This window comes from Salarias fasciatus, chromosome 3, assembly GCF_902148845.1.
Source record: "Salarias fasciatus chromosome 3, fSalaFa1.1, whole genome shotgun sequence".
In the NCBI taxonomy this organism is placed as follows: Eukaryota; Metazoa; Chordata; class Actinopteri; order Blenniiformes; family Blenniidae; genus Salarias; species Salarias fasciatus.
In genome coordinates, this window is record NC_043747.1 from 14,752,427 (window position 1) to 14,766,641 (window position 14,215).

Sequence of the window (14,215 nt, forward strand, 5' to 3'; positions counted from 1 at the left end):
TTGAGACCTGTAATATTTGTTATCATTGTGTCATTTTTTTTATGTAAATTGAGGTAGCAAAAGCAGTATTGGCCCCAAATATCAGTTCAAGAAAATCGCCAGTCCATAATCGGTTATCGGCTAAGGGTGATGGAAAAAAATTGGTATCGGCATCGGCCCTAAAAGATCCATAATAGTCTGTCCCTTCTTGTTGCTTCGTCCTCAATACTGAATCGTCCCGTTCTACAAATTTTATGTGTATAAGTAAAAAAGTTAATGTTGAAAAAGTACCTAAGAAAGGATTTACGTGCAGGACATAATGTGCATATGTGTGTAGTACATTACTATTTTATTACAATATATTGTCTGTTGCTTAAAATTGGTTATGCTGCGCTTAATATTATGCACGGAAAAACACAGCCTGGCATTCAGACCGCTCGTCATCCAATATCTAATACACTTTTCTTTTTTTCTTTTTTTTTTTTTAATATATCTTTTAAGATCAAAAAAGTTCTCTCAGATGAAGAAAAATCCAAGAAATCTGCAACAAGACAGAAATTTCTGCCTTTGGTGACCTTGATGAAAGTCATTAAACGTGCATCAAAAGGTTGTGGTCAAATCACTAAAAACCTAAAACTCGGCTCAGCGGTGCTGCATATGAGGGCCGATTTAAGCCAAAAACAAATATAAATACTTCTGATATTCACAACTTTGGTTGACGTGCAGAAAAACTACCTAAATAGAAATATCTAAAGCTTAATAATCACACAAATAAATACAAAGGGGACCGTAAATCTGTCAAGAATGACTTTAGATGAGTTTGTTGTATTGTGCGAACTTAAACTCAAGACTTAAAGCTGCAAAATCTCTCAAGAACCAGATCACAGGTCAGGCAGCTTTCAGACTCAAACAGCTCCAAGGATTTCTGCAGCTCTTTCATTTAAAAGTAACTCCAACAGGTGTATAAAAGATCAGCAACAACAATCGCAACACAATGAACTTCTTGCTTTTGTTTAAAATGTGTTTTCAGGTAGTTCCGTGACGTTTAACCTGATGAGGCTTCGTGAGGTGATACAAAGGTTTCCTCTCCGTTTCGTTGAGCTGATGTGTTAACGGGGGTCTCAACAGGGGACGGATCCAAACTGCTTGACGTTGTGCGGCATTCTTTGTATTTCTATTCTTTATAGTGGAAACAAAAAGCTTTCCAACGCAATGCAAAGCATCCGATTTCAGTAATGCAAGCTCTGATCAAACTTTGACATCTGAATTATTTTTCTTTTCAAATAAAGTCGTAAAGCTAAATAATCTGCACACTGATCAACAGAGAAACATTTTAAATGTTCTGCTCTTTGAGCCACAGTCTAATTTCTAATGAAAAGCACTCTGCAGGAAGGCTCCTTGACCGCACCGGCAGGTCAGATTGATGAGTAAAGACTCTGCAGTATAATAAATAAATCAGACTTTTCCTTCTACTGAATCGGAATTGGTGAATTAGAGATCAATTCGTTCTCAGAGCTAAAACTCGTGACTCTTCTGTTGAATCTGATCTAAAATAGCTCGCTCAAAAATCTAAATTAGTGCGCATATTATATTATGCCACACTGGACGACCTCTGAAAAGCAGTTTGGATGCCTGTGCCGACACCACTGCAGACCCGTAACCGGTGGAGAGACTCGCATGAATATATACCATATGACGACTGTCCAACAAAACAAAAATTAACAATAGTCAAATGAACATTGAATGCATTGCTGATGCTAGAGGGTTTTAAAGCACTATTTTTGTACTGTCTGGGATCAAATTAAAAAAAAAAAGTTAAGGAAGTCAAAATATTTGCCTTTTTTCAAGAAAATCCAGATATTTGGTTTGAAAAGTAAAAAAAAAAAATTCACCAAACACAGAAAAGCAGATAAAGCGGGTCACTAAAAGTCACCCGCGCCTCGTGCGATTGTGTAGTGGTTTGCACTCTTGCTTCACAGGGAGAAGTCCCTGGTTTGAGTCTGGATGGAGGCCGTTTGGAGTTTGCATGTTATCGCTGTGCATGCTTGGCTTTTCTCTTTGTACTCCGATTTCCTCTCACACTCTCCAAAAAAAAAAAATACACGGGATTGTAAAACTGACTCTCTGTAGGCCTGAATGTCGGCGTGTGGAAGAACTGTAGACCGTTCACAGTCGAATCTGCCTCCAGGGTTGGGGTTAATCTCTCCACATCGACTACAATACTTGCGAACGCAGAACTCTGAATAATATAAAACATCAGCATTCAATGAGTCTGAGCTGATGCTGCAAGTGAGCTCAGTACGTGACATTAAAACTCACTCGAAAATGAAAAAAAAAAGTGCAGTTTCCCATCGGCACCATATCTGAGAGAACGTAACCTTGTGCGGAGGAGTCGAGGGGAGACGGAGACGGCCACAGCGACCAGAAGGGAGTTACAGTTTCCATGGCTGACGAGGGAGACACTGCATGTATAAAACGACTGCTTTCCGGATGCTTCACCAGAGAAGCGAGCGTCAAACCGCTGTCGACAAACACGTCACGGCATGCCGAGAGGGAAACAAAGTGGATGAAGGTTCAGCAAAACGACAAAAACAAAGTCGAGCCTTTAAGTGAAGGAGCGACTGCATGAAGAGAAGTGCAGAAGAAAAAAAGCATAACTTTGATAAATCTTCCATCCAAGATCATAAACGTCAAACCAAACCTGATAAAACTGACAGTCCACTGGCTGCAGAAACCAAGCGAGGGCCGGGACGTCATTCTCTACTTAATACGAGCTGCAAAGACACTGTTCAGTACCAAAACACTGCAAATGAATGATCACATCCAGCAAGCAAAACCGATTAAACAACAACAAAAAAAAAATACTATGAAATCAAAGGAAATTCTAATGTGTTAAAGCAGCGACTGCAGCCTTATGCAACAACTCACTTTTCTATATGACTTATTAAACAACTCCATGATTAGACTATTAAGGATTATTTGCCCAAACAATATTAGCATGCTGATTTTAGAGATTATTACTACTGAAACTGGGAAACAAGTTGAGTCTGCTCTTTCCCTTCAGGTGTTGTTTTCATGCAAATCCAAACAAGAGGATATTTCCTCTGTTGAGACAGTTTCAATCCGGGCCTGCAGATGTAAAACAGGGGGGAAAAAAAGAAAAAAAACAGCAGGGGCAATTGTTGCCCTCATTCATTCTGCAGATGTCAAAGAGGGTAGTAAAAATCAAGTCAGAAAGTAGCAACGACAGCATGAAAAGAGGCAGTTATCCAGCTTATTTACAACAACTGATGCAGACTGAATAACGACAATATATCCTAATAAGAGACAAACTTCAATGTTCTGTTTATATCGAATCAAATTCAGGAAGTTCTTCAGCCTGGTGGAATGAACACAGACATCACACTGACAGCCAAAAAACTGATATTAACCTGATAACTCGCCTCCTGACAGATCACTGTGAAAGCGATCCATCATTTAACGGGACAGTGAATTAAAGAGTTACGCTGACCGCTGAAGCAGTTTTTGTGGAAATTTCATCACGAAAATTAGAATTTATTTTCATTTTAACATAAACACTGTCGCTTTGATGTCGCGTCTCGATCTGACAGCTTGTGCGTCTGATTAAAGCTTTCAAAAAATAAGTAAATTGCAGACTAGCAAAAACTGTGGAAGTCCTTTTTTTCAGAGAATGTGTCTGACTGGGTTGACTTTAAGTTCCGATGTACTTTGATTAACATATTATCTTCAGGATCATTGTAAGACATGTTAATTTCAACAGGAACTCATTACTATGATAGAATTAACATTATAATAACTTTATTAACCGCGCTTATGACTTTTTTCTTCTATAAAAACCGTAGTGGAGCTGTATAGATAGCAATAAATACATGTTTACCTAAATCTGTATTAGTAGTTTGAATGGTTTTATCTTTCTTGCTGTCATTAGTTAAAGTAATATGTATCAGTTAAGCTGAGTATTAAACTAATACACCGAATCATACTGAATTTATCAAACCTTAAACAGACCAAAATATTATGTACATAATAATTTGAATTTTCCAAAGAAAAAAAGAGTTATTAGTGCTGACAGTTTAGTAGCATTCTAAATAAAAGGAAAAAAATTCTTATCAGAGTAACTATGTTTTATTTACAGTAAGTATGTAGGTTTATAATGTTATCAGCAAGTTTATCTTTTGGTTTGAAGACTTTCTGTTTGGTCTGAAGAAAACTACATGACAGGATGCGTCAATAAAATGTAATGTAGACTTTCATATGTACAGATCATGAGAACAAAAAGCCTTCTTTTGTCCAAAACATTGCTTTGTGAAACATTTCATGAACTTCAAAGCATCTTCGCAGATCATGAATGATTTACACAACTCAGTTGGCAAATTAAAATTAATCAAATAAATAAATAAATCATTAAATGTCATGAATAAAATACTATAAATCGCTTTTTTATTTGATTACAGTTTCATGTTTGAGCAACTAAATAGCGTCTTATTTTCTAACAGTGTTTTCTCAAACTCCAGCCACTCAACCCTGCAGAAAATCATTCAAAATGTAATAATTAATTGTGTTTTTTTCCCAAAATATATTGCAATAAAAAAATTTACCTAAAAAGATATCTTGTCATCGTTGACAGATATGTTTCCAGTCTGGGTATGCTAACGATGCTAGCAATGCTAACGATGCTAAAGATGCTAACATGCTAATGATGAGAACTGGATTTAAAGTGCCACTAACACACTCTTTAGAGATGCTAATGTTCTCCTGAAACGAGTCAAAATCAAAATTAAAGAATTAAAGCCTTACCTGCTGAGTTCGGACTGAGAGGAGAGTGTGTGTGAGTGTGTGTGTGAGGAGTGTGTGTACACTGAGCTGCTGCTGGTTGTACATGTGTGAGAGAAAAGGGGAGGAGAACAGGACACACACACACAACATGGAGCAGGTGATCTGTCTGCCTGTGTGTGTGTGTGTGTGTGTGTGTGTGTGTGTGTGTGTGTGTTCTAAAATGTGTCACAGTCATACTTTCAAGACAAAAACACCTTCACACACACACACACTCACACACACACTCATGCCCATGTCTTTGGCATAAAGCATTTATGATCTGTAGCCTTGACCTATTTTTAAACCACATCATAACACTAAAATATATGTAAACAAGCCAAATATTGCAGCAATGTCATTGCTATAACATGGCATTGCAAATATTTGCAATTCTTTGTCTGCAACAATTTAAAGAGAAAGTTCAACTCTGTGATCTGAGCTCCAGCAGTGACTCTTAACAATAATAGAACGCTATGATTTTAACATAGAGAATAACTTGCAACCTTAACCAATGGTCTGAATTCTGTTACAGGTTTTCTGTTGCAGATGGTCGTGTGACAGCAAACATCAAACAAAAGGCCGAAGACGTCAAGAAATATCTTGTAGTTGTTCTTGAATTAGTATTGAATATTAAGGGATTCCTGTGCCAAATGCTAGATTTGAGATATTATATCGGGAAAACACAAAATATGTCAGAGTTTATGGTCTAAACTTATAGAGCGCTTTTCCTCTGCAGACCCCAAAGCGCTTTACATTGCATTAACACATCTACCCATTCACACTCACATTCACACACCCGGGGTGGCGGCTGCCATGCAAGGTGCCCAGCCCATCCACTGAGTTTGAACGTCTTGTAGAGGAGCTGTGGTTTACGTGTCTCATAAACTAGAGACCTGCTCTGCAATCAAGCCCTGAAAAAACTTTTGATTACGGTACAATGTTACATTTCCCAGTAAAAGACTAGAACAAGAGCGAACGGTGGAAACGAGATTAATTTGGATTAAAGATGAGTCCATTTTAGATTGTCAAATGGGACAATTTCAAAACAAAGTAAATATTGTGCATGTAGTTTGTACGTAAATAAATGATTTAGATCATTTTAAAATGTGTGAATGTAAAGTACCCTCCGTAGAGGCCTAGAGGTTAAAGCAGAAGGACGGTTGCTGGAAGATCAAAGTTTGAATCCTACTGAGAGATTTATTGCGCGTTAATCTCCAGATCACAGTGATGGGACTGATGGGTGAGAGCAGAGTCCATCACGGGGCAGATAACTCATACACGCATCATTCCCTGTGCACAGGGAGAACGTGCAAACTCAGCAAGGCTCCCAGTCGAATCTGGGATATTCTGTAGCAAGAGGGTAAAGGGTCACGACGATATATAATCCATCGATGACGGAACCGATCAAATAACCAACAAGGGATGAATTTTCATTTCTACTGTCTTCCAACATCTTTTGGTTTTGGGTTAGGGTCAGTATTCCAATCAAAAATACGGCATTATCGCTCATCTATCTCTACTGACTTTCTTTCGGCACGTTCAAGATCTCAGCTCCACTCAGCCTTCGGGTATTTAAAGCAGAAACAAAGAGGATATTGCTGCTCTAAATCATCCTCTCAGCTCCGTTCCATGAAAGGTCATGTCGCGTCATGCCACCGGTGTGTGAGGTGTGTCAGACTCAGACTGAGAGTCAGTCATGAGTGTGCACGGCGGTGGTTTGGTTTCGCAGCGGCGTGGGGTGCGACTCGGAGGTGCTGAGACGGGTTCTGATTCCCGGTATCGCTCACTTCAAATCTCCCCTGTGACACCACAGCAACACGGCGGCGCTGTATTGTATCGGGACTTTGAAACTGTGCCGAGTTCAGTCAGCCTCGGTTTCACCTGTCGGCGGGACTGTTTGACATTCTTATCAAAAGCAAAGATTCGACCCGCATTTTTGAATAATAGACAAAGAGGTTTCTTGTGTCACATAACGCAGCTGCATCAAAACACATAAACAAGTTGTGATGTGTAATTTCCAATACACTAAGTGCAAATCACTGTTTTATTACAGACAAAAACATATCTGTGGGTCGTCACTAATGATCAGATAGGCAGTGCAATACATACTATTGATGATTTAAATCACAACATCATGACAGATCGGAGGTAAAACGTCAACTGTGCTGCCGAACAAGGACAAACTATTACCGATAAAAAATCTTTAATTTGAAGAGTGTTTAACAATCTCAGCTACTGTCTGAACCTCTTTCAGTGCGTTCATTTAATTAAAATGAATATTCAAGCATTTTTAAGCTTCTTTCCTTCATGGAAAGCTGTTTTTCATACTGAACCTTAATGTTTTCATTCTGAATTATTATTAGTTTGTCTCAGTTACCATGTTGATAATCTGCATCGTTGGCTTTTGTTTATTTCCAGGTGTGAGGCTGTTGTTCATCATGACACTACTGGAAAGATGGATTAACTGAGAATACAGGACATGTTTACCTTAAACCACGATCCCGAACAATATGTTGTGAATGCTGTCAAAAGAAATACGTCAGTCGCCCAATCTCAGTATGAGGCTCATCCTTTTTCATCCTCGTTTCCATCGGTTGAGATGAAGTGAGCGAGTGCTGCATCGTTTCTATCCTCAATGAAAGACAATGATCACTATTCCAACCACTATGCCTGTTTTTGATGAGTAAACTGCACAAAACTGCCAAAAAATGCCTTTAATCCCAAGACATGCAGCCTTGTTAGTGTACTTTTACATTGTCAGAGACAGTTATCGCAAGATTTTTAATGCTACTTCAATCATGTCATAAATTATTCAGTTACTGGTAAAATGTTATTCCAATATTGGCTGAAATCTTATATTACGATATTGGCCATCTAAGAGTACTTTATGCAAATATCACATCTTCGTAAATGGTGATGTTGTCATTTAATGGCAATATGTTAGTTGGAATTATAAATTTGCGCAAACCACTGAGTTATCAAACTTTTCATTAAGCGTGTCCAGCTTCACAATCAAAAGAGATTCAACTAAGTTATTCATGTAATTCATCTCGACAGAGACATACAACTGTCCTATAAAATATTATACAGTTGTGTGTTTGATTTCATAACATAAAGCTTTTGGTAAAGTTATATTTCAATGGTGACGACTGGCTGAGATCTGAACATTAATGTTCACGGTTTGACAATATGAAACACTGTGAGTGTTGAAGTTGTGAATAAATCGGTAGCTTCTTTACAGTACTGGGTATTTGCATTAAAGGTGTAGTTAAGGTAGAACCGTAGTTCAGAATCATGAGCAAAATAATAAATTTGTCTTCTTTTAAGTCAGCAAAAAAATAAAGTAATAAAAAAATAAAGCCAGATCACACAGAAATACATAAATTCACCCTGGACATGAATGAAACAGCAGCTTTTTAATATTGTGGCTTGTAAATAAAACTGAACTCATTGATTTTAATGTCAGAACATCAACAGACGTCACATTTTACTGAAATTCTGATTTTGGATTCTCTTTTCAGATTTTACTGAAATGAGTATTAATTGAAAGATGATCCAGAATTAGTGTTTCAAGCCAATAAAATAAACTCAACTGTCACATGGTGTGAACATCAAAACCACAGCGACTGCAGATGAAGCTACGACACAGCGACGACTGACAGGAACAGACCTCCGACAAGTCAGACGCAGACGTTATTATGAGCATAGGAACACTTTAAAGTTTAGAATATATTCATTTATGTTGTTCTTTAATCTCTGGAATTTTACATTAGTTTTTATTTCAAACATCCTAATGAAACAAGTCAAACGTTTCCTGTAAAAAGAAGCAGAAACTAATTTAATTCAACTGAATTCACTCAATCCTCGTGAGGGAAATTACGTCTGTAGAGCTTCCGTCGCTTGGAAGCGTGCCGTTCTGCATGTGGGATTTAAGACATTTCGAAGTGCAGCATGAATTTATCAACACGACAGGATGATGATAAAATATAGAAGTGCTTCCTCTGTTAACATCTGTGACACAGTTTCCCACACCTGTACGTAGCGAACGTCTCCGCCGATATCATCTCCAGCAGACTCAAATATAGCCTGGTGATATTATCTACATCTCGCCGAAAACAGAGCATGACACAACGCCAGAGTAGTCACAGAACTTTTATTCTTCTCCACTTCAGTTCGCCATGATCAAAGTTATCTCACTTTTTTTTTTTAAACCAGTTTCTTTCAGTGAGGCGAAAAAGGCCATAAAAGAACTTGAAACATCTCCTAAAACCCAAACTTATACATTCATCAAATTGAAAATAAAATGCCCAAAAAGCAAGAGTGGAATGTCTTTCACATGCTGACAATGAACCGAGTCAACAATAAAATGTCATTTAAAAAAAAAGAAAGAAAAATTCTCAAATTTTCCTTAGAAAAAAAAAAAAAAAAAACCCAAACAAAATCTTTTAAAAATGATTCAAAATCCAAACACGCTGTTACTGGCCTGCGCTTTAACATTTCAGTGGAAGATTTTCTTCGACCCAGTTTATCCTGACAATAAAAAAAAAGAAAAAAGTTCTGTTTAACTGTAGTAAACCCCCATTATTTTCTAAACACTTGACTACAGTGTGGCGCCATCTTCAGCCGGTGTAGGGGAACTGCAGGAGGACGGCCTGTCCGGGTTTCAGCGTGACTTTGCTGAGCTCTACGCTGGACTCCTCCGCCATGTCTTCGTCTGAGGAGATCTTGACTTGTGCGGTCGCCGGCAGCTGCATTTCTTCTTCAGAGACTAAACAAAACAAAAAACCATTCATCGTGAGCGGCTCTGTATTTTACAACCTCCTGGGTTTCGAGGCGCCGTCGACGCGCGACTCACCTGTCGGCGCCAGCTTTAGCGCCAGCGTCTCGCTCTGCTCGCCCCAGTTGACCGCCGTGATGAACCTCTCGCTCTGATCCCACGAGCGCAGGAACGCCAGCGAGGAGGGCGAGGAGTGCAGGGGGTAGTAGTCTCCGTGCAGGAGCGAGCGCTCCTTGACCCGCAGGTCGCTGAGGGCTTTGAACCACTTCCTCAGGGCAAGGCGCTCCTTACGGACGGCCTGCGGTTAGAAAACGCCGTTTAGTCGGTGCACTTGGTGGGGAAAAACAACCCCCGTCTTTCACCGAGGATCTGTTACCTCTGCGGCCGTGTTGACGGAGTTCTCATCGGGCTCCTTTTCAATGTCCCAGACCATCGTAGGATATTTTGAACCCTGAAAAAAAAAAAAAAAAAAAAAAAGGAATTATAAGAGTCACAGACTGAAACAGTCGTGTTTTTTTTTTTTTTTTTTTTTTTTTTAAAACCTTTGGTTTGGTTTTCTCGCTCACCTGTTCTGCCTGCAGGCCGATTTCATCGCCGTATGTGAAGACCGGGGTTCCGGGTGCCGTGAACACCAGAAGCTGGTGGAGACGGATCAGGGCGGAGGAGTTGCCCAGGTTGGCCAGATTGCTGTGCTGGGCGGCGCCGACGGCCCAGCCGATGCTTCTCTGCTGGGAGTGGAGGGCGTTCAGGGCCTGGATACGCTCCACACCTGCAGACATCGAGGGGAAAAAAATTAATTACTTACTGAATGAATAACCTTTTTTTGTAAAATATATCAAGTATCACTCAAGACTAAAGCGGCATACCTTTAGTCTTGGTGCTGAGCAGGTCAGACAGAACCAAATCTGTACCGGTATTGTTCACCAGCCCCGCCACCTCCGAAGGAGAAATACCTTCAACAGCTCCCATCAGCAGCCTGAGGGAACGAAAGCGATCATCAGCCTCGTCACAGCAGAATAAAGAGACGGAAAAGCTCAAGGTTTCATCAGAAAACGTTTTTTTCCCTCTAAATTAACCTGGTGGCCCGTCTGAGTCCATACTTTTCCCTGTTGTTCCACAAACCTCCCACAAGGTGGCGCTTTAACACAAGTGGCTGCTCTCTGAATGCGCCTGCTGCTGACCCATTTCCAGACAACCCCCCCCCCCAGCACACTGGAATGCTTTAACCCGCCATGTTCACCTCATTAAACATTTTCACCACGTCCAATTTTGCCGATGACCTTTTATCCTCGACTCAACTTTTTAAAGGGGAATTACTGAATCTAAGACTTTACAACCAGTCAATGTCAAATAAAGCTCCTTGCACTTCAAGCCACACCTGTTTTTTTTTTTTCCTTTCTCAGAGCTGCAAATTAATTACAAGCTTTCCAAATATTCAGTCGCTCTTACTTCTTCTTGGCATCGTCAGTCCGGTTTCCCTGAACAGCAGCACGTAGTCTGGACCAGTCCGAGGACTCGGAGGGAACAGTCAGGTCAGATATCTTGATACCGTCCACACCCAAATTTAGCCAGTACTCAGCTGCGACCTAGAAAGGCAAAAAAAAAAAAAGAAAACGAAGCAGCACAGTCAAGACCACCACATTAAAACATTTAATAAATTCAATCTGGGTGATCAAAGTACAGAAATGCATAAAAAGCGAGATTTGTTCAGTGCGCACCATGACTTTCTCCATTGTGTCCTCGAGACGGGATGAGAACCAGGGTTTGGCGCCCTCGTAGTTTGGAGTCAGGTCAAGCACCACAGAAATGCCTGAAAGAGTTCAGAGAGAAAAAGATTGCTTACAAAGCTGCAGGTTATATTATTAAAATTAGTGAGTGAGTGAAGCCAGCACTGGCGAGTCTTGAGATTACACAGAAACCCCAGTCTGGAGCCGGGAATCGAACTACCTTTCCTCTGGGCCTTCTCCACCACAGCCTTCAGGTCTTCTTCCTTCCCTTTGACCGGGTTGATCGCTTGCAGATTGAGAGTGTTCTCATTGTCGGCCTGCACGGTATGAAGAGGGCCGAGAACCAAACCTTTCACCTTCAACTGGTTCAGGCTGTCCAACTTCTCTGCAAATTCTAAAAAAAGGGGAGACAGAAACAAGAATGAAACACCGGCTTCAGAGACACTTTAACAGATTGAGGAAGCAAAACCACTGATGACCACTGATGCTCTTGAAGCTTCAAAATGACTGAAGGCAGGAGCACGTGAGCAATGCTATTCACATCCTCTGCCGGCCATGTGAACCTTGAGCACAAGGAGATTCTTTATGTGGGAACAATAAAGAGTCACGTGGGGTTTTTGGAACTCCACTGAAAGCCCAAGAGCTTAGTAAATCACTTCAGGAGCAGCAGTACAATCTGTTCTGCGTGGTCAGAAATTGTTTATTCATATATATAATAAAAAGATGAGTAGAAAAGTCTAAAATGGAGAACAATGGGAACCAACTACAAATGTGTGTAAAAGATTGCGCAAGCTTCCACACATGATATAATACAAATGACTTGACATTTTTGCGTGTCCTTTGAACCTTTAGTCACTCTGAACCAGCACAGTAAGCAGTTTGGTATCAAAGCAGCTGATACAGGCCATACAGAAGGAAGGAAAGACACCGTCACAAGACTTAACTCCTGAGAATGAGGCAAGAACATCTTGGGAAATAAAAATCGCGTTAGGAAACATCTGAAATAAAGCATACCTTTCAATCCTCCGGAAAAGGCATCGACGTCGGGTACTTGGTACAGGGGTCCTTCGTTCCACCAGTTCATCTCCGGGATGGGTTTGCAGCGTGGGGCCTGGACGATGATCACGATGGCTCCGGCCAGCATGCCGACCCAGCCCAGCCAGAACAGGACGAGAAGCACCCATCGTGTTCGCACCCACCTAAGAGACAAAGGGTCAGTGTGAGGGAATCGCTTTAAGTTGAAAGAATGTCATTAATTTCAGAAGATCGCCTGGAGGAGAACTCACCCTGGAGTGCCGGCGACCTTCATCAGCTCCTCTTTGGACAGGCCGGTGAACGTGACCTCGTCCTCGGGGACCTTCAGCTTGACGCTGCCGTTCTTCTCCCCGGCTGCAGCCTGGCCGTCCCCGGTCATGGGCTGCTTCTCCGGGTCCAGCTCGTTGAGCTCCACTTCTTTCATGTCGATCTCGGTGTCCTTACTCATGGTTGGATCGGATTTCTGCACAGCTGGACAAAATCAGAGGGAAGACCAGTCAGCCTGGGTCCAAGAGATGTCCTGCACGTCTTTGGGATATTAGATCACACTACTAGCAAGGTTTGAGGTCCCTGGTCAGGGTACAGATCTCTTCACATGAAATCAAAGCCTGGGGTCATTAAAAATAGCTGAGCGAAGGAACACTCTCCTCAATCCATATTAGACTTTGTGAATGTTGGACAGAGTAATTATCCGGCTGTCTGATGTAACAGAGGCTCCAGCTTGCCAGCTCCCATAACCATCCCTTCCAAAATATGCGAGACTTACTCGAGTGTATCCGAATTAACCGATTCACTACAAGACTTTTGTACATTTTAAACTCAACAGGTTAATTTGTACCTTCATTCAATCAACCGGAAGTGTTATTTTAGCCGTGTTTTAACAAGAGGAAAGCACCAACTCACAGAAAAAGTCTGAAAAGCTTCTTTGACTTTAGATTTAACCGGAATCTTGCTTTATCGATTCACTTCCTTCGAAGATGATGAAATTATCCGCCGTGCTACGTCATCAGAAGACACACGAGGCTGTCCCACGCGAGTTCTCTCCAAATGTACGTAAATAACCACCCGGACTTCCCGTTTCGTGGCCGGCGTGGCTCAAAACTCCACAAACTTCGCTCTTACCTGTATAAAAGTATAGTCCTCCTGCGTTTTCTTTGTCTCCTAAAGCCGTTTATCCTTGGATGTAATCTCTCGAAGAGCTTGAGCGTGTTGTATTTGTAGTCGGCAACTTATCTCCGCCCACCCGGGACGACCCAACCGTGACGCGTGCATAAAGCTCCGCCCCCTTTTCCTGGAACCCCTGAAGCCGCCGGCGGTGAGACGTTCAGTTCTTTTCAGTGAGTCGAATCTTTTGTCTCCCCTCCCTAAAAAAGAAAATGAGGCGAATTCACGAATATTTAATGAGACAATGGTACAATTTTAATAATAATTTACAAAAAAACACATAAGTATTTAAATAAATAAAACATTTTAACATTTAAGGCAGTTCAACACAGGCACCTCTCAACATGCATAATAAACAACATTCATGTCTGCTGTTTTTCCTCTGAAACAAAAAAACATTTTGGTTACAACTAAGGTACAAGGATGCCTCGCAGTGAATAAATGGGACTACAGAAAACTTGATTTGTTTGCAATATTCTTTTCTTTTGGCAGAACAAAATGCATCATCTCCAGACATTGTACTCAAGCAGGACAACATAGTCACTGCAGACGAAAGACATTGTTGTTTAATGACAACCACTGCTTTGTGAAATGTCACTCGTAAATACCAGTCATTCGCGACTGCTCCCTGTGTTCACCTGAGACTACAGTCCTGATGGAAGTCGACTTTTCTCGTCTTCTCCAAAACATGGGCTCG

At 40.9% G+C, this 14,215-nt stretch overlaps 1 protein-coding gene across 1 annotated transcript; it reads right to left on the reverse strand.

Annotated features, from left to right (window-relative positions):
• Nucleotides 1–8,954: 8,954 nt before the first annotated feature.
• Nucleotides 8,955–13,594, reverse strand: slc3a2a (solute carrier family 3 member 2a). The gene is made up of 11 exons (XM_030088135.1): nt 13,477–13,594; nt 12,606–12,825; nt 12,334–12,518; nt 11,540–11,713; nt 11,311–11,402; nt 11,042–11,178; nt 10,459–10,568; nt 10,159–10,361; nt 9,969–10,043; nt 9,671–9,890; nt 8,955–9,583 (listed from the first exon to the last, which is right to left on the reverse strand). The coding sequence occupies exons 2-11, from the start codon at nt 12,800–12,802 to the stop codon at nt 9,435–9,437; spliced, it is 1,542 nt and encodes a 513-aa protein (XP_029943995.1). The 5' UTR covers nt 12,803–12,825; nt 13,477–13,594; the 3' UTR covers nt 8,955–9,434.
• Nucleotides 13,595–14,215: the final 621 nt, after the last annotated feature.

Coding starts and splice junctions, on each gene's coding strand:
- slc3a2a (XM_030088135.1), bottom strand. CDS start 12,802: ATGAGTAAGGACACCGAGATCGACATGAAAGAAGTGGAGCTCAACGAG. Junction 10,044..10,158: donor TCGGCCTGCAGGCAGAACAG/GTGAGCGAGAAA, acceptor TTTTTTTTTCAG/GGTTCAAAATATCCTACGAT. Junction 9,584..9,670: donor GCTAAAGCTGGCGCCGACAG/GTGAGTCGCGCG, acceptor TGTTTTGTTTAG/TCTCTGAAGAAGAAATGCAG.